At 40.3% G+C, this 27,997-nt stretch overlaps 1 protein-coding gene and 1 pseudogene across 3 annotated transcripts; both read left to right on the forward strand.

Annotated features, from left to right (window-relative positions):
- The first annotated feature begins 3,142 nt into the window (after window positions 1-3,142).
- On the forward strand, window positions 3,143-27,968 carry SGCB (sarcoglycan beta). 3 transcript variants are annotated; one of them, XM_027102977.1, is made up of 6 exons: window positions 3,143-3,224; window positions 10,025-10,234; window positions 16,966-17,151; window positions 17,814-18,005; window positions 18,338-18,469; window positions 27,854-27,968. In XM_027102977.1, exons 1-6 carry the CDS (start codon window positions 3,159-3,161, stop codon window positions 27,929-27,931), a joined length of 864 nt encoding a protein of 287 aa, XP_026958778.1. In that variant the 5' UTR covers window positions 3,143-3,158; the 3' UTR covers window positions 27,932-27,968. The 3 variants fall into 3 exon arrangements, with proteins under 3 accessions (XP_026958778.1, XP_026958776.1, XP_026958777.1); XM_027102975.1 differs by lacking the exon at window positions 27,854-27,968 and adding an exon at window positions 21,818-22,563; XM_027102976.1 differs by lacking the exons at window positions 3,143-3,224; window positions 27,854-27,968 and adding exons at window positions 3,979-6,154; window positions 21,818-22,563.
- Window positions 11,981-12,469, forward strand: LOC113618744 (6.8 kDa mitochondrial proteolipid pseudogene; annotated as a pseudogene).
- Window positions 27,969-27,997: the final 29 nt, after the last annotated feature.

Consider the following 27,997-nt stretch of genomic DNA (forward strand, 5'->3'; position numbering starts at 1 on the left):
ATATATATATATATATATATATATATATATATATATATATCTCACCATAAAGAGTTTGATTTTTATCATGCAAGGTATTGGAGGGCTTTAAGCACCAGGGTGAGGAGAGACATGATCAGGTTTGTACTGTAGAAGGATCACACTAGAAATAGTATAAAATGACTTTTGAGGTTTCTGACAGGATGGTGGTGTCATTCACTAAGAGAACACAGGAAAAGTAGATTGAGGGGAAGTTTCTGAGTTTAATTTTTGGATGGTTTCCTAAGGACTGCCATAACAAATGATCACAAACTTGGTGGCTTCAAACAACAGAAACTGATTCTCTCACAGTTCTGAAAGTTAGAAGTTAGCAGGGTTGGTTCCTTCTGGAGCCTCTAAGGGAGAATCTGTCTCAGGCTGCTCTCCTAGTTTTTGGTGACAAGTCTTGGCATCCCTTGCCTTGTAGACACATGGCTCCAATCTCTGCCTCTGTCTTCACATCATCTTCTCCCATGTGTGTGTCTCTGTCCTCACCTCTTCTTATAAGGACATCAGGCATTACATTTACAGCCTACTCTAAATCCAGAGTGATCGCATCTTGAGATCCTTAACTTTATTACATCTGCAAAGACCCTATTCCCCAAAAATGTCACATTCGCAGGTACTGGAAATTAGGACTTGGATATATCTTTTGCGGGGGGAACACTATTTAACCCACTGTAATGTGAATGAATGGATAATGGTCTCTATGTTCTGACTAGTACTCTAGCCTTACGGAGCTCTGCTTTGCACTTCTAAATGCTAATAATATGTAACAGGCAAAAGGAAGCGCAGAATTAAAGGTTATGTGATATGGTAGAAAAAGCAAACACTTTAGTCAAGTGGACTTAGGTTCAATCCTGTCTCTTTAGTAGTTGAAAGCTTGGTTAGGTGTTTAACCTCTATGAGCCTTGATTTCTTCATTTGTAAAATGGGGATAACATGACCTATCTCGTAAGAGTGCTGGGAGAATTGGACTTAAAATATTATTTCAGGAAAAAAAAGCTTGAAGATAATGCATTTGGGACTGACCTACATCAAAGCTGTGGTCTTATGAGTGAATTTAAAGACTATGCAGGAATTGGCATCAAGGAGAGTAGTGAGGTGTCCTTTCACAGAGCTGGAGATCAGCAAGAAGGAATCCAAGAGAAGGGAATTTTTTTTTTTCAGATAGCCTAAGGGGAATTTGGCATTAGGAAAATCAGGTATCTCACCACCTAAGTGCGAGAGAGGTTGGCAAAATCAAGGCAGGGCTGCTGGTCTTAGAAACTGGGGTATCAGGCATATTTCTAAGACATTTATTAAGTTTCCTTACTGTGTCAGGCATTGGAGATAAAAGAGTGAGTGAGATACGGGCGTTCCAGATAGAGCTCCCTGTTTTTTAGATGAAATTAAACAGGTTAACAAAATAGAATACAATGCAATCTAAAGTGCGTGTAGAAGACCAGGAGCAGAGTTAAGGGACGGACCAGCTAAAACTGCACATAGGCCTGGGAAGGCTTTAAAGAGAATGAGACATTTGAATGGATTTTTGGAGGACATATAAGAGTGTGCTTGGGCTTCCCTGGTTGCGCAGTGGTTGAGAGTCCGCCTGCCGATGCAGGGGACACGGGCTCATGCCCCGGCCCGGGAAGATCCCACATGCCGCGGAGCGGCTGGGCCCGTGAGCCATGGCCACTGAGCCTGCACGTCCGGAGCCTGTGCTCCGCAACGGGAGAGGCCACAGCAGTGAGAGGCCCGCGTACCGCAAAAAAAAAAAAAAAAGTGTGCTTGCCAGAAAAAAAGAGAAGGATTTTCCAAGCAGAGGGAAAAAAGGCAAAGCATAGGAAGTAAGGACTACAGGACCAGAATTGGAGACAGGAAATAAGGATCAGTCAAAAGCCCTGTTATCTGAATGGATAATTGGGACCACAGTCAAGACTATTCAAAGAGACTTACTGCTGACTCCCAAAGCATTGGGCTATAACTTATAGTCTTCCTGCCTAAGATGAGGTTTGTCCTAGAGATCCAGGCAGGAGTGAGCCTAGAGATGCAAATCAATTGGTTCCAGCATTTGGGAAAGGATAGGCAGAGACTGATGACCAGGTAGGTACTGACATTAGCCAAAACCAGAGGAGAGAAAGGAAAAGATTATGAGGGACTTACCACGTGAGAGAGTGTCTAACTTAAACTTCACGGCAATCCTCCGAAGTAGGAAGAGAGCGAAACAACGGCTCCAGTCATCGAAAAGCAAAACTGACCTAGTTCCCAGAGAAAGGAAAACTTGGCCAGTAGGTAGGTCTCTTTGGTGCTTCCTGCTGAGTTAGGCAGGTCTGGGGCCCAAAGGTGCTTAGAACTGGTTTCAGCTACCTGAGGAACAGTTCTTGGGACGGTTCTTGCACCTTGAATGCCACTGCCCTCTTTTTTTTTTTTTTAAATACGAGGATTATTGGATTATATTGACTCGACTGGGAACAAGGAATGTCTACTCGAGTTACCTGTGTATCTGAGTGGCTTCCTGGTGTGCAGTAAATATCTGTTAAATCGGGTTCCGCAGGAGATACATCGACACTATCTCCAACCCACCTCCAATACTACAGAAAAAAAGCATCAGACTTCACAGGCCCTCCAGAGCTAAGAAGCATCCCTGAAGTGATTGTATGTCCTCTTAAGGGGTCTCGGTTTTCAAGATTTTCGCTACCTAATCGGCAACTTGTTAACTTTTGCCACATTATCACCACCTCCTTCCTCGTCCACGCGTACTCTCTTCTCTCCAGGGAGATCCCGGCCCGTGCAGCAAGGAGGACTCGGGATGGCACCAGCCCCTCGTGATGGGGAAGGGAGGGCAAAGGGAGAGGCGTCTTCCGTATTTTGAGGGCGCCCTTTCGGAGGAATCCAGAGGCAGCCCGAGGTCGCGAGCAATCCGGCGCGTGGGAAAACGCGCCCGGAAGCCACCGCCTGGGCGCCGGGCCCCCGCGGCCGCCGCGGGCTCGGAACCTCCCTGCCGGGGCGGGGCGAGGTTGGAGGTGGGGAAGGGCGGTGAGGGGCTGGGCCCCCCTCCCGCCCCTCCCGCCCCTCCAGGGCGCAAGCGCAGGCGCGCGGGGTACGGCCGCGGCGGGGAGAGCGGTGGCAGCGGCGGCGGTGGTGGCCAGCGCTGGAAGATGGCGGCATCGGCGGCGGCGGCGGCAGCGGCGGCGGCTGCTGCGGCGGTGGCGGCAGCCGAGCAGGTCTGTGAGCCCCGCCGCGGCCGGGCGCTGGAGGGCCAGCGGAGGCCGGGGTGCTGCCGGCGGGGCCCGCCTAGGGCCGGCGGGGATGACTCCGCGGGGTGGGGCGGGGCGGGAGGAGCTGTCCGCAGTCCGAGATGCTGGCAAAGGCCGGGCGGGACCCCAGGCAGGGGCCCCGGGGCGGAGAAGGAGGAGCCGGCCCCGGCCCTCGGCCTGGCCTGGCTGTCCGTCGGCGAGGTGAGGAGGGGTCGCTGTCCTGAGGGCCCGGGAGGCGGCCGTGGCAGCCGGGAGCCTGGGCCCGGTCGTGCCGGGGACGTGCCCTGCTCGGTGGCCAGCGAAGATGCAGGCAAAAATAACCCCAGCCAGCGATCCAAGAGCCTCCCCTGACACCAGCCAAGAAACACTCAGCTGTTGCCTGGGTGTCAGCTTGCAGCCCCTTCGTGTGTGCCATCCCCATATGCTGACATCCACGTTTCTCCTCCCGCTTTGGTTTTTGGAGACAGTCACCAATATAAAACTGTCTCCTATCCAGTTGGTTTAAAATCATTTTTTTAAATGCTTTATCAAGTATTTCCTGATCTGCATTGTAAACGGGTAACTTAGAATAATAGTTTAAAAGGCTATTTTCTTACAAAAAGCAAGCTATACATAGGCACACATGCACACACACATATATACATACCTGTAGTTACTAGGGTGATTTGTTATAATAAATATAATTTTGATAGCTACTTTTTCCCCTTAACTGTTATTTCCTTTCAAAAAGAAAATGTGGTATGATAGTTTCTTTGGGAAAGTCTCATTCTTCAACACTGCTGAAAAAATACACAAGTCAAGTAGCCAACATTCTGTTTCCAGAACTGGAAAGATTTTCTTAGGCAATTAACAGCTTTTAGAGACATAGTAGATAGATATCACTGGAACAGTCATTCTGAGGGACATAAAAAATAAAAGACATGACACCTGCCTTCAAAGCTTAAAGTCAAACTGACAGATAAATGCAGAAAAATCAGCTAAAGATGGTAGGCAAGCTACAGGTCCTAACAATAAAATAAAATCTAAAGGAATGAGTGAAATTGAAAGGAGACAAAGCTTCTTGACGTTGTTGAGATTAAAATTGTCCCTTGGCTTTCCTCCTGATTTATCAGTGCCCATTTTAGATGGTTCTTTTTTCATCTGCATCACCTGTTAATGCGCTTGAAGTTCCACTGAACTTCTTTTCTTGCTTTACACCTGCACCGGGCAATCTGATCCATTCCTCAATCTCTGCTTCAGAGTTAGGCGTTTATGTCTCCAGCCTGAACTGAACTGAATTTTCCACAGGCACCCCAAACTCAAAAATGTTGGATTGGATCATATGCACCATTAAAAGGGTTACAGCCATCCATTCAACTCGGTTCACCTCGCCACAAATTTGGGAGCAGGGCGGGCTCAAGGGAACTCAGAAGGGACCCACATTTGGTTTAATGCTATGCTGTCCCAAGCTTGATATTTGAGCAAAGGGCCTCACATTTTCTTTTTGCTCTGGACCCCACAAATTATGTAGCGGGTCCTACTTGGGAGTCATCTTAGATGCCTCTAAGTCACACTCACACCCAGTCAATCATCAGGTCCTTTCGGTTCTACCTCTTAAGGCTTCTCCCCAATATTCTCTTCATCTGCAGCGCCAAAGCTCAGTCAAGCCTTCATTTGGACTGTTAGAGAAACCTGTTGTTGAAATCTCCATCTCTAAACTCTTCTATTCCAGTTCATCTCTTTTTGGTTTGATTTTGCTATAATGCAGATCTGATTATATCACTGACCTATTTGAAATCTTCAGTAGTTCCCCATTGCCTTCAGGATAAAATTCATCATTCTAGATGTGATACTTACGTCCACTCGTTTTCTAGCCCCTAACCACATCTCACCTCAAGTTTTGTCCCATTCCTATACTCATCCTCTTCACCATCCTCATAAAGCTACCAAAATTAGTTTGCAGAGATGACTTATACTCAAAGTTCCCATGCTGTTCCCTCCGCCTGGAATGCCTTTCTCTGTACTTTGCTTGGCTAACTCCTGTTTGTCCTTCAAGATTCAACTGAAGCCCCAACTTTTCTTAAAAAGCTTCAACTGATGCCCCTGCTCACTAAGTCGCGTGGCATTCCTCTTACGCACTCTTTCAGTATTGTGTGCATTGCTGTACGACAGCACTTGCCGTGTTGAACTGCAGTTGCTAGTGACCCTGTCCATCTACTCTGCTGGCCTATAGGTAAGTTTGTTGAGGGTAGCCGCTCTACCTTGCTCATCTTGGTAGTCCGGAGCCTCTGACATATAGTAACTCCCATAAATGGTAAGTGCATCAAATGAACAGGAATTGGCAGAGAAAATTAAAGAGTGCATCTCAGGAGGGTAAGTTTTGCCCTGGCTCTCTGTTATGTAGACCTATATTCAAACTCTGGCTAAGATTTTTAAATTGCCCACCTGTCAGCACTGTCATAAACCCATACTGTGTCTGTGAACATGAGAAGCAAGCACGCTTCCCCTAAGATATTTTACTGCTTTCGGCTGTCACAATGCATGTTCCACTCTAAAATGTTTGAGTGTCAATGCACCCTCGTAGCTGTTGTACCCCGTGCAGATATACAACCTACACAACTGTATTCAACGACTTGTTTTGTGTTAAATCTGTTGAGTAGATTGAATTATCTTCTACAGAGCCTTTCTTACCGCTTTGTAGAATTTTAAAATTTTTGCCTGCCGCATTACTCACAATGATTATTCCTGTCTTTTTCCATTTTCCATAAGCCCTCAACCAGCCTGCTACCCGTGCCACCACAATAAGATTCCAGCTGCCCTCTCCACTCTTTCTCGGCAGATGACCTTGCCTATTACATCCCCAGGGAAAAGAAGAATTTTTTTTTTTTTCTCTTCTTGGTGTGAACCATTTCAGTGAGGTGGGAACGCACCCTTTAAGACTGGTTTCTCCTGTGTTATCACTTTTCTTTCCTATCTCCTGAAAGATCTCATTTCCCTCATTATTCTGCCCTACTCTGAGGTCTTTGACCTTTGCCCTTCTTGGCATCATTCCCTCTGCCATCAAACATACAAGTCTTCCTGCAAAATGTTGTGAGGAGAGGATGAAGAGATACTAACAACAACAAGAACAAGCACAATTTTCCTCCGACAGTACATAATTCTTTAGTCTTCTGTCTTAACACTTCTGTCTTTCTGGACTCGAAAATAAATGCATACATGCTGGCATCCTTTCAGGACTATCCCTACTTACCAATTTGCTGCTCAGAGTTCGTATTTGAAAGTCACAGAGGCACTTCTTGACAAGTTCAGCAACACTGCACATCCGTAGTTTTCTTGTATGTCTCATTTTCCACTGTTCCTGCACATTTAAAGTTTTCCACAGGTACATCCTTGGCTTTTTATTCTCTTCCTCTATAGTGTTTTTTACAGCAAACTCATGTGGTCTCATAGATTTAATTTACCTTGAAGGTGAAGACTCTCAAATCTGTATTTCTAGTCCTGACCGACCTAATACCCCATCCCATCCTTCCCGTTGCCTTTAAGGCAGGTGGTTATTTCTCAGTCAGTTCAAATACAACATGTGGAAAATCTTCTCCCTGCTTCATTCCCCATATTTAAATAGTCACCATTCAGTAAACATGAGGGGCTTTTTTTTTAACGTGCTACAAATTCACTTAACTCTTCTCTTGAAGTATATTTTAAATCTATCCTTTTTCATCCCACCTTAGTTTAGGCCCTCAATACTTCAGGCCTCCATTACCACAGCATCCCAACAGCCTACTTATTGGTTTTCCTCTTTCCCGTGTCTCCTACAAATGCCCACACATTGAGCATCCTGAAACGTATGTCATTCATCTTCAGAGACTTCCAGTGACTCCCAAATCAGCAGACATAAAGACTAGAGTTTGTACCCAGATGTCCAAAAACTCACAACCTATTCTCCATTTCCAACTTGATTCTGCCCTCATTGCCAGATTTGACCCACCTACTCCTCCTGGTTTCCCTGACAACTCCAAGCCCTCCTGTCTCTTCTCCTATGAACTCCACAGGATGTATTGTCTCAACTATTGATTTTGGCATCCGAACATACAGAACATTTTATTGCATTGCTAACTGTTTTGTGTACCCAAATCACATTTGTAATATCTGGAGGATAAGGATCTTGTCCTATATTTCTTTTGTATTCCTATTTATAGTATTAGTGTTTAAGCATAAAGTGCTTAATAAATGCCTATTCAATAAATTAATTTTCTCAGAGCTCTGAAAAATATGAAAATTGGGCAGTATTCCATTCTACTCCTTCCTTTTGTGTTCATGATGTACCAGATTATTACCTAAAATGACTTTCAACCATAGTCGAAAGTCAGAAGTTCTCAAACTCTTTGGTCTCAGGTTCTCTTTATACTCTTTTTTTTTTAAGTTTTTTTTTTTTTTTTAACATGTGGACCATTTTTAAAGTCTTTATTGAATTTGTTACAATATTGCTTCTGTTTTGGTTTTTTGGCATGAGGCATGTGGGATCTTAGCTTCCCGAACAGGGATCAAATCTGTACCCCCTGCATTGGAAGGCAAAGTCCTGACCACTGGACTGTCAGAGAAGTTCCCATCTTGATACTCTTAAAAATGACTGAGGGGGCTTCCCTGGTGGCGCAGTGGTTGAGAGTCCGCCTGCCAATGCAGGGGATGCGGGTTCATGCCCCAGTCCGGGAGGATCCCACATGCCGCGGAGCGGCTGGGCCTGTGAGCCATGGCCGCTGAGCCTGCGCGTCCGGAGCCTGTGCTCCGCAACCGGAGAGGCCACAGCAGTGAGAGGCCCGCGTACCGCAAAAAAAAAAATGACTGAGAATCCCAAAGAGCTTTTGTTTATGTGGGTTATATCTGTTGATATTTACCATATTAGAAATTTAAATTGGGAAATTTTGTAAACACAGGAGTATACAAACACACATTCCATTAGCTGTTAGAGCAATGGTGTCATCACATATGGTCATGTAGCCTCTGGAAGCTTCACTGTACAGTTGACCCTGGAATGACGCAAGGGTTAGAGACGCTGATCCCCACACAGTCAAAAGTTCACGTATAACTTTTGACTCCCCCAAAACCTAAACTAATAGAATGCTGTTGACCAGAAGCCTTACTGGTTACCTAAACAGTCAATTAACATGTATTTTGTATGTTATATTTGTTATATACTGTATTCTTACAATAAAGTAAGCTAGAGGAAAGAAAATGTTATTAAGAAAATCATAAGGAAGGAGAAAATACATTTACAGTACTGTACTGTCTTTATCGATACCATAAATTTATGTCATCTGTTTACAAGATGAATCATGTCAGCACCTACATCAATATTGTCTTATATGGTACAAAACACTGTAGATGTTATACATATTACTAACACTGGACATCAAAAATGAAAAGATAATGTGGAAAAGAAATTCATATTTATTTACGTGCATAACGTTTCATGCATTGATAACGAAGAAGCAGCAGTATGGTTGCTTTACAGTAGCCTCGTGTAATCAGTACAATTCCTTCACAGTAGCCTTACCTATACACTAATGAAAGCATCGTAATAAGATTTTTTATGGCATAGAGTATCACAGTCATATTCATAATATCTTTTTTAAAAAACCAGTTACATGGGATGATAGGCTGATACACAATTTTTCCAGTTATGAGAGAGAGAGACTGTACAGTAATGTAATTCTTTGAAAGCAAAGTTATAAAACAGTAAGAAAACTAGCATTATTAATTTTATATTAAATATCACTAAACTTATGTATCTACATATATTTTATGCATTCATGACACACCTTTTTCTTAATTTTTTTGATATTTCTAGGCTACACAGTTTATCTGCAAGTTTTTTCAAATTGTTGCAGATCTCCAAATTTTTTTCCAGTACATTTACTGAAAAAAATCCACGTATAGGGCTTCCCTGGTAGCGCAGTGGTTGAGAGTCCGCCTGCCAATGCAGGGGACACGGGTTTTCGTGCCCCGGTCCGGGAAGATCCCACATGCCGCGGAGCGGCTGGGCCCGTGAGCCATGGCCGCTGGGCCTGCGCGTCCGGAGCCTGTGCTCCACAACAGGAGAGGCCACAGCGGTGACAGGCCCGCATGCCACACACACACACACAAAAAAATCCATGTATAGGTGGACCCATGCAGTTTAAATCCATGTTGTTCAAGTGTCATCTGCATATTCATGGGAGAAGAAGAGTAAAAAAAGAAAATAACATCTTAGTGTTATTTTGAAAATAATTTGCACCCTCCAGACACTTGAAAGAGTTCAGGGGACCCCTCCAGCGCTTCCCAGCCCGTATTTTGAAAACTGCTTGTCTAGGATAATGTTAACTTTAGCCATTTGGAGTGATGAATAAAGTATATTAGCCTTTCCAAATTATTTTCATATAAATGAAAAACTATATACAATTAAACAAATCGTTATAAATCATTAATTAAAACAAGGTTACCCACTGTAGAATGTGTATGTTAACTCTTCCCCCAAATGAGCTAGCTGTTCAGTTTACTGACGGTAGGACTATTCAAAGCAGACAGTAGAAATATGTTATCAGATGGTCACACTGAAGGTTCTTCTCTATGACCCTTCTCAGCACAGTCATGTTCTTACTTGGAGCCTGCAGCTCAACATGACTTGAGGTTTATTGGTGGAAAATATATCACTATCCAATTCAGCTTCCTTTAGTTATGAATTTGCACCTAACAAATAAATGCATCAAAAAGAGAGGGTATAGCTGCTCCATTGTGTTGTATTTTGTTTTTAGCAAAGTTCCAATGGTCCTGTAAAGAAGTCCATGCGTGAGAAGGCTGTTGAAAGAAGGAATGTCAATAAAGAGCACAACAGTAACTTTAAAGCCGGGTATATTCCAATTGATGAAGATCGCCTGCATAAAACGGGACTGAGAGGGAGAAAGGGCAATTTAGCCATCTGTGTGATTATCCTCCTGTTTATTCTGGCTGTCATCAATTTAATTGTGAGTATTTAGTACAGAATATTCTTAATTACCATGGGGAATTTTTCTTCTGTCTTTTAGTCAAATCATGGACTCTCTTCCTGTCATTTTTTTCAGGACCCTCTTTCTGCTTTTCTATACAGGCATACCGTGTTTTATCACATAGCTTTCTTGCACTTTGCAGATACTGCGTTTTTTACAAATTGAAGGTTGTGGCAACCCTGCATCAAGCACATCTGTCGGTGCCATTTTCCCAACTGCATTTGCTCACTTCAGTCTCCATGTCACAGTTTGGTAATTCTCACAATATTTAAAGCTTTTTCAATATTAGTATATTTGTTATGGTGATCTGTGATCCGTGATCTTTAAAGTTACTATTGTAATGTTTTTGGGGTTGCCACTAACCACATCCAGGTAAGATGGTGGATTTAATTGATAAATGTTGCGTACGTTCTGACTGCTCCATTGACTGGCCGCTCCCGTTTCTCTCCCTCTTCTCGGACCTCCCTATTCCCTGAGATAACCCTACAATGGCCTCTAAGTGTTCAAGTGAAAGGAGGAGTTGCAGGTGTCCCTCACTTTAAACAAAAGTTAGAAATGGTTAAGCTTAGTGAGGAAGGCATGTGAAAAGCTGAGATCAGCTGAAAGCTAGGCCTCTTACGCCAAATACTTAGCCAACTTGCGAATGCAAAGGAAAGGTTCTTGAAGGAAATAAAAGTCCTACTCTAGGGAACATATGAATGATAAGAAAGCAAAACAGTCTTATTGCTGATATGGAGAAAGGTTTACTGGTCTGGGTAGAAGATCAAACCAACTACAACATTCCCTTAAGTCAAAGACAAATCCAGAGCAACGCCCTAACTCTCTTCAATTCTGTGAAGGCTGAGAGAGGTGAGGAAGTTGCAGAAGAAAAGTCTGAAGCTAGTAGAGGCTGGTTCATGAGGTTTAAGGTTTCATGCTATGAAGCCGTCTCCATAATATCAAAGTACAAGGCGAAGCAGCAAGTGCTGATGTAGAAGCTGCAGCAGCTTATCCAGAAGATCTTGCTAAGATAAGTAATGAAGGTGGCTACACTAAACAACAAATTTTCCATGCAAACAAAACAGCCTTCTATTAGAAGAAGATGCCATCTTGGACTTCCATAGCTAGAGAGGAGAAGTCAGTGCCTGGCTTCAAAGCTTCAAAGGACAGGGTGACTCTCCGTTAGGGGCTAAGGCAGCCAGTGACTTTAAGTTGAATCCAGTGCTCATTTGCCATTTGGAAAATCCTAGGGCCCATAAGAATTATGCTAAATCTACTTCTGCCTGTGCTCTATAAACGGAACAATGAAATCTGGATAACTGCACACCTGTTTACAACATAGTTTACTGAATATTTTAAGCCCACTTTTAAGATCTACTGCTCAGAAAAAAAAGATTTCTTTCAAAATATTACACCTCATGGACAATGCATTGGTCACCCAAGAGCTCTGATAGAGATGTACAATGAGATTAGTGTTGTTTTCATGCTTACTAACACAACATCCATTCTGCAGCCCACGGATCAAGCAATAATTTTGACTTTCAGGTCTTATTATTTAAGAAATACATTTTTTAAAGCTATAGCTGCCATAGATTATGATTCCTCTGATGGACCTAGGTGAAGTAAGTTGAAAAGCCTCTGGAAAGGATTCATCATTCTAGATGCCATTAAGAACATTAGCAGTTCTTGGGAAGAGGTCAAAATATCAAAGTTAACAGGAGTTTGGAAGAAGTTGATTCCAGCCCTATGGATGACTTTGAGGGGTTTAAGCCTTCAGTGGAGCAAGTAACTGCAGATGTGATAGAAATAGCAAGATAATTAGAATTAGAAGTGGAGCCTGAAGATGTGACTAAATTGCTACAATCTCATGAAAAAACTTTAAAGGATAAGGAGTTGCTTCTTACGGATGAGCAAAGAAAGTGTTTTCTTGAAATGGAATCTACTCCTGGTGGAGATGCTGTGAAGATTATTGAAATGACAATGAAGAATTTAGACTATTACATAAACTTAGTTGATAAGGCAGTGGCAGGGGCTGCCTGAGCTGCTTCCAAGCCTTAAGAATGTTTGCATCTCCGTGAAGCCCTGCTGTACCTAAGTTTACCAGGAGATTTGGGTCGGAGTGGGGTTGACGGGCTTCATCGTTTATAAAACAGGAGTGCTGATAAAAGCAGTAAAGCCTTGAAAGCTTCCAGTCCTGCGCCTGCTCATGGTCATCATTAACCAGCTTTACTTGGATGGGACATCGGTCTGGCTGTACTGTGGGAATGTGGGACATCACGCACACTTGTAGCAGTGCCGCTGTCCTCGAGCACGAATAGACACATCTGTGAGATACCCCCTACAAAAAGAAAGAGATTAAATAAAGCAGTGGCAGGATTTGAGAGGATTGACTCCAATTTTGAGAGAAGTTCTACTGTGGCTGAAACGCTATCAAACGGCATCACATGCTACAGAGAAACCGTTCGTGGAAGGAAGAGTCAGTGCAGCAGACTTCATTGTGGTCTCACTTTAAGAAATGGCCCCAGCCACCCCAGCCATCAGTGAGCACCACCCTGGTCAGTCAGCAGCCATCAGCGTCAAGGGAAGACCCTCCACCAGCAAAGAGATTACAACTTGCTAAACGCTCAGGTGATGGTTAGCATTTTTTAGCAAAATAAGTATTTTCTAATTAAGGTATGTACATTGGTTTTTTGGGGTTTTGGTTTTTTGGTTTTTTCAGCCGCATCGCATGGCTTGTACAGGACCTTAGTTCCCGAACCAGGGATTGAACCCCGGGACCCCGGCAGTGAGAGCGCCGAGTCCTAACCACTGGACTGCCAGGGAGTTCCCTATACATAGTTTTTTTAGACATAATCCTGTTGCACACGTAATAGACTACAGTATAGTGTAGCCATAAGTTTTATATGCGCTTGGAAACCAAAAAAGTTTGTGTGGACTTGCTCTATTGCAATATTGGCTTTATTTTTGTTATCTGGAACCAAACCCACAATTTCTCTAAAGTATGCCTGTATATGTTTTATCTCTTATTGAATTTTAATGAATATTTTCTATATGAAAACTTAGTATGTTAATATTGCCATGCACTAATTTTATTTAGAAAAAAATGTTCATAGACTCTTTCCTTTAAAAGACTTAAATTTTAGGGCTTCCCACAATGCAGGAGACACAGGTTCAAGCCCTGGTCCGGGAAGATCCCACATGCCACAGAGCAACTAAGCCCATGCGCCACAACTACTGAGCCTGTGTTCTAGAGCCCGTGCTCCACAACAAGAGAAGCCACCGCAATGAGAAACCCACACACCGCAACGAAGAGTAGCCCCTGCTCGCCGGCAACAAAGACCCAATGCAACCAAAAATAATTGATTAATTAATTAATTAATTTTAAAAAATAAAATAAAAATAAAAGACAACTTTTAAAAGGTTAGAGTCAACTCAATAGAAGAGACCTTTGCCAAGATGATTTTACTGCCTTCATCTCTCCTAAAAATATACTCCTTCCTGTTTTCATTCAACTTTTCCAAAATTTGCTCTTGCCTCCTCAGCTAGATTTTAAAATTGTAAACCTTGGATGGCAGTAAAGCGTTATATTTTGTAGTCCTAAATCTCTGTTATAAAAGAATGAAAGGATATGAGGTAGACTGGTTTACACTAAGGTGTGAGGAACTGGTGTGTTGCCTTTTCCAAAGATATTTGCTTTCTTAAAGAAAGGGGTTAAATTTGAACCCCTCTGGCATGTGTGTGGATAGATATTTTCAGAGAGTGATTATTGGTATCCCTGAGACCAATCATGAACATGGATGCAGCAGTTCTAACGTAATTTCACTTACTACTGTATTTTTTTACTTCTAATACTCTCAAACCAGTTCATTGTATTTTATGTACATCCAAAACATTTGTGTCTAATTCTTCACTTAAATCAAAAAGAGCTGATACTGTAAATAGCTTTACTAGGAGCACATGTTCTGAATTTATTTTATTTTAGAAATTTATTTTTTTGGAAAGTTATGGTTAAGATGGCAAAAAAAAAAAAGACATTTTCATCCCCTTCTGCTTTAAAAGCTGATCCTTAGGTGACAATGTCAAGAATCAGAAATACCTTGGAAGAAAGTGGGAGGCAACCGAAATCCTGAACCGTAATATATGAAGACAAAAAGGAGGAGGAGTGGCAAATAACTTACTAGAGAAGAGAAACTGCATGTTGGGGGAGAGGGTTGCAGGGGGCATTGGTGGAAGTGTCTTGCAGAATCCTGAAAAGCCTCAGGAACTGGAAGTACAAGTGCCTTGAAAAGTAGGAGTGAAGGGGGAACTGAAAACAGAGAGCTTGTTTGAAAAGTCCATAGAAGAAGGCATGCAATCCCCAGCCTCCCTCTCCTTCCAGGCAGCAGTTAGGCAGCCAGCCCTCCTAACCCCACACTGAACCAGAGGGGATTCTTTCTGCCTGAGGATATTGCCAAGAGGAGGGTAGGGATGGGTTTCCACACTGAAGGCAGGAAAGTCTGTATCCTGAGCACTGAGGCTCCCGTATCCTCATCCTCCAGCTCCAGCTCCCTGTACCAGCCTTACATCCCGCAGCAAGAGATAAAATAGCCTGCTCTGGAGAAACTGAAGAACATAGAGAAAAAACCTGAAGATACACTTGGCAGGTCCCTGTGAAAAAGCCACCTAATCTCCCTACTGTGAAGCCTGTCAGTCACAAGTGCCACCCCACCCAGAGAACTTTCCCTGAACTTTTTATAACCGCTCTGTTAACTATGAACACAGAGCCACCAGGGATCAGTAGATTTTTATGGAAAGCTCCCAGAATTGAGAAATGATTGAGACCAAAAGCACCCAAACCATGGGGAAAGTGGGCATTCAGGGAAATGGAGAAAGTGCAACAAATGACAGGAAACTTAAAAGAATTAAAGCACACAATCAATAGCTTCAGAGAAGTCAGAGGATATTGCATCCATTAAACAAGGATACTGTGCCATTAAAAAGAAGCAGTTAAAGAATATGGAAGAACTCATAGAAATACACATACATGGATGGATGGATGGATAGATAGATAGACATTGGAAGATAAAAGAAAATCTTCCACAAAGTTCAACTAAATTAAAGAATGAATCCAGGAACATTCTGTTAATTGGAGTTTTAGAAAGAGAGAAGAAAAAACACAATGGGAAGAAAGTTATCAAATAAATAAACCAAGAAAGATTCCTAGGACAGGTTGAAAACTACCATTCTGGATCCAGCATCTGTATAAAAAAAAAAGACTCACACCAAGGCTATTACTGTGAAATTTAAGAAGACCAGGAATAAAGAGATGATCCTAAACTCTTCCAGAGAATTAAAAAAACGGGTTTTGTATAAAGAACACAAAATCAGAGTGGCATCGGACCCTGTCAAAAGCAGTGCTGGAAACTAGGAGGCAAGAAAGCAAGGACCTTCAAGATTCAGAGAGAAAATAATTTCAAATCTAGAAATGCATACCAAGCTAAACTCTCAGTCAAACGTGAGGAATTACAGAGACATTGTTTTAGCCACGCACACTCTCAAAAAATATTTCACATACATTCTTTTTAAAGAAGCCCCGGGACAATGTGCTCTACCAAAAGAAGGTACTAAACCGAGAATGTTGAAGACAAGGATACCGGAAACTGGGTATCCTGCATGGGAGAAAGATGAAAGGAAGTTCCAGCATGAAAGTGAATGGAAAGCTCGTGGTTATAGCCGTGCGACAGACCCAGAGGGCAGGAGCTCAGACTGGAGCAAGAAGATGAGGGTTCGTTCCGGAAAGATTTCCTGGGAGAGGCAAATAGAGCTAATACATTTTCTGGGAGGTTTGGACTTTTAGAACATTTTATTGAGAGACATTTTACAGAAATGTTGGAGAGTTTGAAAAAACTTAGTCTGATTTTCAAAGAAACTAAGCAAATGAAAGAAGGACAAATATTAAACTCTGAAAGACACAAAGTACAAGAAGGGAACTGCCATCATAGTGCAGTATTTGCCTTAGCAGTGAACAATATTTACATTGTTGTAATACTGAAAATACTGAACGTGGATTTAACCAAAACTTGAGATTGGAGTTGGAGGAGAAGAAATATAAATGAGCTAAAATTCTCATCTGCTAAAATAGGAAATTGATAGATACAACCTAAAATTGATCAGTGAAGAAATAACATATACTTATTATTTAGAAATATGGAGATAAATTCTAGACGAAACGGCTAAGATTGTTGAAAGTGGTTGTTCTGGGACGAGGTATAGGGGAGGTAGAAGAAATAAACTAATCTTTTTTTTTTAATTATAGAACCTTTAGCACTTTTTTTTTTTTTTTTGGCGGTATGTGGACCTCTCACTGTTGTGGCCTCTCCCGTTGCGGAGCACAGGCTCCGGACGCACAGGCTCAGTGGCCATGGCTCACGGGCCCAGCCGCTCCGCGGCACGTGGGATCTTCCTGGACCGGGGCACAAACCCGTGTCCCCTGCAACGGCAGGCGGACTCTCAACCACTGCGCCACCAGGGAAGCCCACCTTTAGCACTTTTTGACTTTTAGTTATTGGTATGTAATACCTTGATAAAAATAAAATTGGTTTTGTTTGTAAGTGGAAACCCAATTGATGTGTTCATCTCACTGATGAAACATTTTAGGAAGTTTAATCCTTTAGCAACTACCTTTCCTATTTGTTTACTGATTATGTTAAATGTATGCTACCTATTATCAGTGGGCTTGATTTCTTTTTTAGGTAACACTTGTTATCTGGGCTGTGATTCGCATTGGACCAAATGGCTGTGACAGCATGGAGTTTCATGAAAGTGGCCTGCTTCGATTTAAGCAAGTGTCTGACATGGGAGTTATACACCCTCTTTATAAGAGCACAGTAGGAGGAAGGCGAAATGAAAATTTAGTCATCACTGGCAACAACCAACCTGTAAGTAACCACATTAATTGGGGAACATTAGAGGAAAAATTCTTCGTAAAAACCTAGAGTTGATTACTGGAAATGGATATTTTCCTTTAAAGAAAATTCATAATATATTTAATAATATTGTTGGTCTTCTCATCCATCTATTACTGTTAGATACTTTCTTAATATTCTAGATTTTGTCCCATGGTAGCATTTTCTGGGATAGATATAATTACTGTAAGAATACATAGTTTACTCTTTTCTCCTCCATATGAGGAAACCATTTAAAAAAGCACCTTCCCAGGTTAGAATACCCTCTACTCTCTGGGAGTCTGGAAGAGAATATGCCAGTCTAGTCAGTGGCAACCCCTGTCAAGTGGCTACTATAACGTAGGTTTTCAACTGACCAGAACCTCAAGGAGGCATCCTTACTGCCCCTGCCCATCTTAGCTCTGGGTCCCTGTGCTCTGCGACCATCTGTGTCTGCCAAGCATTACAGCAAATAAGCATGTTAAGCCCTCGTTTTAAAGGACTCTTCTCCCAAGTGGGTGGAGGGAGTCAGAGAGAGGCAGTTAAAATCATTAGGAGTTAAGCCTGCTATTGTAGAGTTTTTTTAGAATGTTCTTGATGAATTTTGGATGCAGTCTTGTTCGAAAACATATTCATGATAAAGTGTTTTTCTGAAGATTGTTTTTCAGCAAGGGACGACAAAGCTCAGTGTAGAAAAGAACAAAACTTCTATCATAAGTGACATTGGTGTGCAGTTTTTCGACCCAAGGACTCAAAATATCTTATTCAGCACAGACTATGAAACTCATGAGTTTCGTTTGCCAAGTGGAGTGAAAAGTTTGAATGTTCAAAAAGCATCTACTGAAAGGGTATGATTTATTTTCCTTGCTTTTATTAATGGAAGAGAATTATTATCTAAAGTTACAAAGTGTGTGAGGTGGGGGGCAGGGGCAGCTTTACTGATAAAATGCTATGAATGAAGTGACTCCAGAGCAGCGGAAAGGATTAGTTCTAGATTTGTCATCAACTAGTTTATGTGACCATTATCAAATCATCTCTCTTTATCTCTACATGTGTGAAATGTGAATTAAAACACTTGCTTTCATATTTTGTCGTTGAAACGCCTCCTCCTCTATCTCTAATAATAATCCTCACTTTAATTTAGAAACTCTTCATCACTACTTTTTTTTTTAATCTTCAGATTACCAGCAATGCTACTAGTGATTTAAATATAAAAGTTGATGGGCGTGCTATTGTGCGTGGAAATGAAGGAGTATTCATTATGGGCAAAACCATTGAATTTCGCATGGGTGGTAATATGGAGTTAAAGGCTGTGAGTATTTTTTGATTTTAAGAGAATTATTAGATTCTTGGGTACATAAGTCCTTATGTGGAAAAAGAGTTACGAAAAATGATAATGTAGTTGTATTTTTCGGACATGAAAAGATGTTCAAAGTGCATTATGAAGTGAAAGAAAGTTATAGAACAATCTGTGAAATATCTCATCTTTATTTTTCAGATTATGTGTATGTTTATAGAAACCTAGAAGGGTATGCCAAAATGTCAACAATGGTTAGTTATGGGTAGCAGGGTAACAGATGATTTTCATTTTATTTCTGTTTGCCTGTTATTTTCTGAATTTTTTTTTTTTTTGCATAATGATGCCTGTGTTATTTTAAAAGGCAAACAAACAAACAAGCAAAAAGCTTCCAAAAGAGAATTCTCAGTATGCATGCCCTGAAGTTGATAGGGTTTTTTTCAGTTAAAGATTTTTCACATCTCTTCATGGGTTTTGTGTCTAGTGATGTGAAAATCAATTAGCAAATATATTAAATGTATTTTTAATTATACATCTATTATTAATTGTAAAGGAAAAAGATTTTGCCTTTATTATACCTGTTGAAAAGTAAACTTTTCTTTGTGCCTCACAGATTATATCTGAACTTTAATAAGTAACATATTTCATTTAAGGGGGCCATAAGTTCGAAAACATTTTCCCTGCTCACAATTCTGATCAAAGTATATTTATTCAAAATGTCTTTGGGCATCTGCTCTATGCTACCTAATTAAAGCTAATTAAATTTGTGCTACTAAGTATTAAATGACAAAAGTTAAACCTAAGGACTTATAAAATAGTTCTTTCCTTTTAAAAAATTTAATCATAGTTCTTGAAGGAAAAAACTTTAAAAAATTAAGTTCTTTCACTTTCATAAATATCTTTTCCCCCTGAAGAATATGTTCCAATCTCTAAATAATAAACATGAACATAAAATGTGATTCTTGCCAGAAACTCAATAGTAGTGCTGAGTATTGTTTGCATACATTGTAGAGAGAAGCCATTCCTCTGAGAGAATAATAGTGTTGAAGAATGGTCACAGTGGGGCTGTTGTTCTCTGCATCAGAAACTCAAAGCAGCAAGAGATGTGATTGATTTGTTTATAACCATTAGCAAGTCACCTAAATCTTTTAAGTTTTTCTACCTGAAAATTCTACCTGTTGTTAATATGACATACTTTGAAATACATATACACACATATCAGTTTCTCCACAGTTAAAAAAAAATAAACCAGTATGGAAAAGATAATTAGCTTTATAATTCAGCTAATATCAGAGGTTAGTTTTTAAGTGTATGGCTAGTCATTAGAAAGAATTTTATCAATCAAACTGCTTTTTAAAAAAAACTGCTAAGACAAATATTATATCACTTATATGTGGACTCTAAGAAACAGTACAAATGAATCTATATACAAAATAGAAACAGACTCACAGACATTAAAAACAAATTTATGGTTACCAAAGGGGAAAGGAAGGCAGGGAGGGATAAATTAGGAGAATGGGATTAACAGATACAAACTACTATATATAAAACAGATAAGCAACAAGAATTTAATAACCTATAATGGAAAATAACCTGAAAAAATATATATATGACTGAATCACCTTGATGTACACCTGAAACTAACACAATATTGTAAATTAACTATACTTCAATTAAAAAAAAAAAAACCTACTTTAGCAGTTTAAAGAAAGTAAAATTACATAACCACAAGATGGCAGCGTTAGAACAAAATTTGAAAATTCCATATACTATCACTACATAGTCAGTTAGCCGTTTCCATTACTTCATAATCAACTTTCGTTGCTTTAAATACCCTCTATAAGCTGATGACTCTCAACTTTGGAACTCCTTCTTTCTCCTCTGAACTAAGTAAGATTCACATATCCAGCTGCCTTCTTACCTGTCCACTTCAATATCTAATAGGCATCTCAAACTCAACAAGTCTAAAGTCTTCATATCCTCCTTCCCTCCCCAAACATGCATTTCTTTCAGTGTTCCCATCTTGTTAAATGGTACCCATTATTTCGTCAGCAAAGCCTCTGGGCTCTACCTTCAGAAGATGTACAGAGTCTGGCTGATTCTCACCACCACCACCACACCATGGTGTAAACCAGCATCGTTTCCTGCCTGCACTGCTAGAATAGCCTCCAAAGTGGTCTCCCTGCTTCGTCTTTCACCCCTGTATTCAGTTCTCTGTACAGCAGCCAGAGCGATCCTTTTAAAAAGATCGTCACTTCTCTGTTCAGAACCTTCCAAATGGCTTCCCGTCTGATTCAGAATAAAAGCCAAAGTCCATACCCTGGCCTTATATGTCTGGCCCCTAGTTATTTCTTTGACTCATCTCCTACCTACCAGTCGACTCCCTCTCTCTGTCCTTCAACCACTCTGGCCTCCTCTCTGTTCCTAGAACACAAGGCACATCCTCACCTTGGGGCCTTTGCGTATGTGCTTCCCTCTGCCCAGTTACCCACATGCCCTAGTCCCTCATGTCATCCAGTTTCCATCAGACTGTGACCTTATCAGAGAGGCCTTCCCTGACCATCCTCTGGTCACTCTCTCTCCACTCACCCTGACTTGCTTTTCTCAGATGATGTCCTGTTTGTTTTACCTCTTCAGGTGTTTGTTGTCTGCTCCTCCCCAGTAAATGGGGATTTGGACTTTGCCTGTCTGTTGACTACTGCATTCCCAGCACCTAGAATAGTATCTGACACATAGGAGACCTTTAATAATTATTTGTTGAATGAATAAAAAGAAGAAAAGGGAAGAAGGGAGAGAGAGTGTTAGGAGTTCCAAAAAAGAGAGGGTCTGCAATACAAGAATGTTCCTGGGATAGTGGGCTTGAAGAAGAGAACTTCCAGGCAGTTTTCTTTGAGTGCCTGGGCTTCAAAATTGTATGGTTTGAATCTTCATTTATGGTGTCACACAAAAACATTGGAAATTCAAATTACTTTTCTCTAGGAGAAAAACAGTCTTTTTCTTCTTAGCGTCAGAAATGTATCAATCAGCAACTTGGTTAAAACTCTCTTAGGAAATAATAAATGAAAATGATCTGAGACTTTATCAGTATTCGTCTTATTGTGCACTTAGGAATTTTGATATAATTTTTAACTAATTGAGAAATAAATTGTGTTAACAAGTGTACTGATATACATTGTGAACAATTACTAAGAGGTCACTAGGTGAATTTTGATTGGTTTGGGGTTTTTGTTGTTGTTGTTTCGGTCATGACTTTTTCTTGCTGCCTTCTATTCTTGCTAATATTTCAGTGAGTGTTGTTTATTAATCTTGTTCTCGCCCTACTTGTGGATGCAAACAAGCCATATATGAGTTTTCTCCTGATAGGAAAACAGCATCATCCTGAATGGAACTGTGGTGGTCAGCACAACTCGCCTCCCTAGTTCCTCCAGCGGAGACCAGTTTGGTGGTGGTGACTGGGTGCGCTACAAGCTCTGTATGTGCGCTGACGGAACCCTCTTCAAAGTACAGGTGACGGGCCAGAACATGGGCTGCCAGACCTCAGACAACCCCTGTGGAGACACTCACTAGAAGAACCCGAGAGGGCGTCAGTAGGTTCAGATCGTGACTTGACTTTTTTTTTTCAGAGTAGGCATGCAAATCATGTTTTTACAGAGTTTGTGATAACTCGTAATTATTTTATCTGCAGAGCACTGCTGTATCTATTATATAGTCTCCATGTTTAAAATAGTCTCAGAGAGCCTAAATTCTAATACATTTCATTAAGTTGCACTGATCTTCAATTTACAGTTCTCTAAAACAATTAAGAGAAGTGAATACAATCAATATTAATCTTTAAAGAAGTGTTTTTAAAATGCCACTTTTCCTTGTCTAAAGGCTAAAGGTCTGAAGCAACTGTTTAGACTCACTGTAAGTAAGCTTTTGGTAACTAATGGGGATAGACCCACTTAAGACGTTTAAAGGTACACCATCAGTAAATGTTACATGCTCTGTCTTTTGGCTTCTAAGAGGAAAGACAGATTTTTTTTTTTTTTCTTTGCGGTACGCGGGCCTCTCACCGATGCGGCCTCTCCTGCTGCGGAGCACAGGCTCTGGACACGCAGACTCAGCGGCCATGGCTCACGGGCCCAGCCGCTCCGCGGCACGTGGGATCCTTCCGGACCGGGCAGGAACCCACATCCCCTGCATCAGCAGGCGGACTCTCAACCACTGCGCCACCAGGGAAGCCCGGAAAGACAGATTTTTAGTGCATTGACTTTCAGCCGTATTCTCACATGCAAGTGAGGTCGTTAAAGAACTTCGCATATGGGAGTTAGTAAGAAACTATGGTTCCTTAGTTTTGCACTAGGAAGAAAATACTCTAATAGAATGTATACTCATTAAATATTGGTAAATATTGTGCTCGCAGTGTGGTAGAAATTAAAGCACCATCTCAGCTTTAACTGTTAAATGATGATAGCTGTCATGTATCGAGCATCTTACAGTGCTAGGCATTGTCCTAGGCATTGCACATGGAATGTCTCTAATTCACACCACAACTCTATAAGCAGGTGTTGTTATCCCAGTTTACCCATTAGGAAACTGAGGTTCAGAGAAGTTAAGAAACTTGCCTAATGTTACAGAGGAAATAGAGTTGGGATTGGAATTCAGGTCTGACTCAAACCTAGGTGAACCTGTTTCTAAATACCGCATTCTTTTCACTATCTGCGCTGGAGTTTTAATTATTTAAAACTCTGCAAAGATGAACAAAGACTAATTCAGACTTACCTAGGCAGATAAGAAACAAAAAAACAGGTATGCTTACTCTAATTAAAAGGAAATAAATCAATCTCAGTCAAAAAACTGACCAATCACTGTCAGATTTTAAATTTTCTTAAGCCAATTCTAAAATATATTATAGAGAGATCAAATTGGCCTAGTTGTGGGTTACCCCCATTTCCCAACTGGGGTACCTGAATGGGTAAAACGGTTGCCAAGATATGTATACCCTCAGCCCTCGGGGCAGCACAGTGGGACATGGGGAGGCCATGCCCCAGACGAGTCCTGCTGGCCCAGAATGGCTGGTGGATTTACCCCAGCAAGCCAGACAAATATTACCCTTTTTAATATGTGCCGTACCTTGAAAAAAGTCAGGAAGCACTGGACTAAAGGGTACTAATGCAGGAGATAATATAAGTAATTTTCACGTAAGTATGAGATTGACCTCTGCTCCTAACATCACCACCGTTATAATGTTTTACAACCCTCAAGCCAGTTGATTTTTAAGGTGTTTTATATTTGACCTGAAAGGAACTCGCTGGTATTATTAAGATACACACGACATCAGGAAGAGAGACCTCAAAGTAGTGTGCTGTAAAATAGGCAGAAGAGATAACCCCATTCTGCATTCAAGTATAACATTCTGTCCTTGCCAGTTTGAATGATATAGATAGGAAAATCGATACAAAAAAAATTTGCATTCAATATTGTCAAAGTTCTCTCTGATAGAAAAACCAAATACTTTAGAGATTATGAGTAGTCATTAAAGTATACTAAAGTAGAGATTGACTTACTACCTACTACTGAGTGAAGTTATTTTTTAAGTGAAGAAAAAAAGAGAGTGAAATTTATGACCTTTGGGTGTTATTTGTTGTAGTGATATTCAGAGCCCATATGAATATATTCAGTATCATTTAATATCTGAATAATGTTCAGAAAAAATCCATTGGAATATTCGTTCAGATGCTCAGTGTATTTGTAAATTTTACATTCATTACTTGTCTGCTCTATTTAGATTTGTTTTGGAAGTTTGTTTAGATAAATATTTTTTACAAAAACCACAGAACACTATGTTACAAAGTATTATTTATTGAATGTAATTCATGAAATAATCTATTTTTACTCCTCTTTGAGAAATACTTGTTTTTGATACATCTCCATTAAGTGCTTTGGACATGAGAGAATATTTTGATGTTTTTACAGAACTGATTGTTAAGGTAACAGGTATAGTAATTTAGGACACTTCACAGGTAGCTTTTGCTTTTTCATGGAAATGTAGACCTGGGAAATTCCCTGGGAAGCAGAACAAGAACAAACTGTCCATTTTACCTGTGACCTGTTTAGCATAACAGTAATGCCTCAGCTACTCATTCTCACCATCAGATGCTATTTTTCTATAAACTGAATTGTTAACTTTGCCTCTTCTGCTGTCATTCCTCCCCTCCATCAAGCGCTGATATGACAAGCAACAGACTTGGGGGAGGTAGAGGACAAAGACAGGATCCCCGGAGATGGGGCAGACACATGCTTGTTTAAATAACTACAGTCCTTCAGAGGTGGATGATAATGACATGGGGGACAAATGAAATGAAAGCAAGGTATCTTAGGGGCTCTCTAATGGGCAGGTAGGAAGAATGCAAAAACTATACACAGTAGGGACTGTATGTGTGCTCTGTAATATTTAAAAATATACTTATTTGTATTCTTTTTGCATTGAAAAAACAAATTGTGTGTGATAGTTTTGAATGAAAAGTGGAAGTTCTACGTGATAGTTTTGAATGAAAAATGGAAGTTCTACCTAGTTTGGAGTGAGTTTTTTTAAAGATCATGAGAATGTTACGGTGCTAAACTTGACCAAAAAAAAAAAGAGAACATTGAAATGCTGATAATTTTAGTAATCTTTTTTAAAGCACTGAGGAGGCAAAGATTACAAATTATGCCATAGAAAAATAAACCTATAAATGTGTCGAGTTACCAATTTGACTTTCAGTTGATTCAGTTTGTAATAACTATTAATGACCTCTGTTTACAATAAAGATTCTGTAAAATTGTTTGCTGTTAATTTTTTAATTGTTAAAATAGTAGCAGGTTTCTACTTACTCATATAAACGTGCTGAATGTAAATACAGCTTGAGAATTGGACGCTGCCAGTATTTATGTAATCTCTCTGGAATCCTCGAGCTCAAAGTTAGAAGTTGTACAGACCCAGTCTGGAAACTCCTACCCTCTGCATTGCAGAAGGCCTCTCTCTGTTGGCTTTTCCCCCAGTATCCCAGGGGAATGTGCACTGTTGTCTGTTGCTGTCACCTCTGCAAGAGGCCAGAGCTTGGAGATGAAAGGGTTGAAGGTTTGCCACAGGGCAGGCTCCAGGGCAGATGGGTGGAGCCTCAAAGGCTCAAGTCTAAAATCCCCACCTGGCTTGATTCAGAGAGAGATCCATCTGAAAAATCCCTAAGGACCAAAGGTATGCCTTAGAAACAGTGTTACTGTTGTGTTCTTTCTACATCTTAGCAAAACTAGTCTCTCCTGCTTTTTTTCTTCTAACTATTGTAACTTCTCTTTCTTTTATATAGGAATGAACTCTTCATTTCCTTTCTACTTTGTTTTTTCTACTGCCTTCTCCCTGTCTCACTGTCTGACACACCCAGTATTTCTGCTTCCTCATACTTCAGCTTGAATATGTCCATTTAAAGATTTACATTCCACGTAATTGTCTCCAATATCCTCAGAAAATTTTTCTAGAGTTCTCAGGTGTTCCTTACCTAATACATATAAGTTTGTTTTGTATATATATAATATTTTTTAAAATTTACAAACGAATACCTTTCACTTTATGCCATGAGATTATCCTTATCTAGCTGTTTTGAACTCAAAACTGTTAGTTATAGATAAATCTCTTCAACTTAGAAAGAATCAGGTCAGTGAAGGTCTTACTTAAGTCCCCTTAAGAAGTTTTTTCCAACCACATGTTTCTCTTCAGTATTGTAGTGTGCCTATGAATGATGAATCTTTTTTTTGTTGCTGACGTTGTTACATTAGCTTGCTATATAATTACATATGTAATGATTGCAGCTTTGAATATGGTAACAAATATCTTTCTGACTCTACAAATTAATTGAATTTCTGGTATTGCATAAGAGGCACACTTTAAAAATAAATCTTTCCTCCATGCTGTAGGGCACCTTTGCAGTTCATAGCCACGTGTGCGGGAACTTAGATGCCTTTCAAAATATGGCAGATTTGACCTTGTATGAAACCAAAGTTTAAAAAGTTACATGGTAAATTTCATCCATTGCATGCATTCATTTATCCAAGCAGAGCATAATCCTATGACAGACTGCAGACTATTAAAAATATAAAACATGGGGGAAAATATACATAGATGAGATAAATAGATGATACGTAGATAATACAGATATAGCCCTATATATAGATATATAGATAGCATAGTCCTATGACAGACTAAAGACTATTAAAAATATAAAACATGGGGGGAAGTTATATATATATGTATGAAAACATGGCCCTTACCATCTGGGAGCTTATAGTCTTTTGGGCTGTTTAAAACAGACACAATGCAAAGCGATAGCCATATAGGACAGTACTGATATTCTGTCAAACTGAATGTTACTAGCATGCATTCATTCATTCAATAAATATTTACTGAAAGATTTCTGAACAAAATAGAGGCCAAAGCAGGAAGAAGGGTCTTCAGGTCATAGGGTTTGTGATGGATCTGGAAGGACATATGTAGGATTTGGACTGAGGAGAGGAAAAGGCATTAGGCTTGGAATTGGAGTGAAGTAAAAGCTAATTTTTGCATGAGATCTACATATATACCGAGGTGCACAAGCCCCATCTTGTAGTTGCTCCACATGTACTTTTAAAACTAGTTCATGAACTCAGGTAAATAATACAAAGCCTGGGATGCCAACCTGAGGGATTTGGACTGTAGGCACTGCAGAGCCCTTAAAGGCTTCTGAATGAGGATATGATATGGGAAAACAGTACTATGGGGAAGTAACCCTTTGGAATTTCATTGGATGAAGCAAGAAGGAAAATTGAAAGGCAGTGACAGGAAAACCAGTTAAGCCCATGCTAGTATTGCAGATTAGTGATGAGAACTAGAATGGTGCCATTTGCCATTGGAACAGAATGGAAGGGACAATTTGCTATAAACCTACGTGCCGAGTAATGTGGTTATTTGTACACACACTGAGTTTTTAATGGAATTTAGTAATTAAATCATTAAATTTAGTAATTAATTTAGTAATTAAATCACAAAAAAGTTATTCATCTACTCTTCTGTTGTTTTTTATTGGAGTATAATTGCTTTACAGTGGTGTGTTAGTTTCTGCTTTATAACAAAGTGAATCAGCTATACATATACATATGTTCCCACATCTCTTCCCTCTTGCGTCTCCCTCCCTCCCACCCTCCCTATCCCACCCCTCCTCATCTACTCTTAAAATTGTTTTTTGTGCATACATTCAGGCATTGTGATTTGTAGATACTTGTTTTAAAGCTTTCAATTGCTTCTCAAGAATCTTTGGTGAGAAAGATACTTGAGTTTCTGTATCTAATTATATCTTCATGGGTCCTAGGGAGAGCATCCTTTTTATAACCGATTTTTTTTTAACGTAGGTATCTAAATGGTTTCAAGTGGATTTGAAAAGCTACAAAAGCCGCAGAGACAAAGCTTGTAGTTCTTCTAGTCATTAAAAAAAATCGAGTCTCTTTCATGAGTTGAACTTTCCACCGATACAGTTCCACGGTTTGGTGTAACGA

The sequence above is a fragment of the Aethalodelphis obliquidens genome, unplaced genomic scaffold, assembly GCF_003676395.1.
Source record: "Aethalodelphis obliquidens isolate GAN/ISIS:26980383/991018 unplaced genomic scaffold, ASM367639v1 scaffold6, whole genome shotgun sequence".
Classification (NCBI taxonomy): domain Eukaryota; kingdom Metazoa; phylum Chordata; class Mammalia; order Artiodactyla; family Delphinidae; genus Aethalodelphis; species Aethalodelphis obliquidens.

Coding starts and splice junctions, on each gene's coding strand:
- SGCB (XM_027102975.1), top strand. CDS start 3,159: ATGGCGGCATCGGCGGCGGCGGCGGCAGCGGCGGCGGCTGCTGCGGCG. Junction 3,225..10,024: donor CGGTGGCGGCAGCCGAGCAG/GTCTGTGAGCCC, acceptor TTTTGTTTTTAG/CAAAGTTCCAATGGTCCTGT. Junction 18,470..21,817: donor GTAATATGGAGTTAAAGGCT/GTGAGTATTTTT, acceptor TTCTCCTGATAG/GAAAACAGCATCATCCTGAA.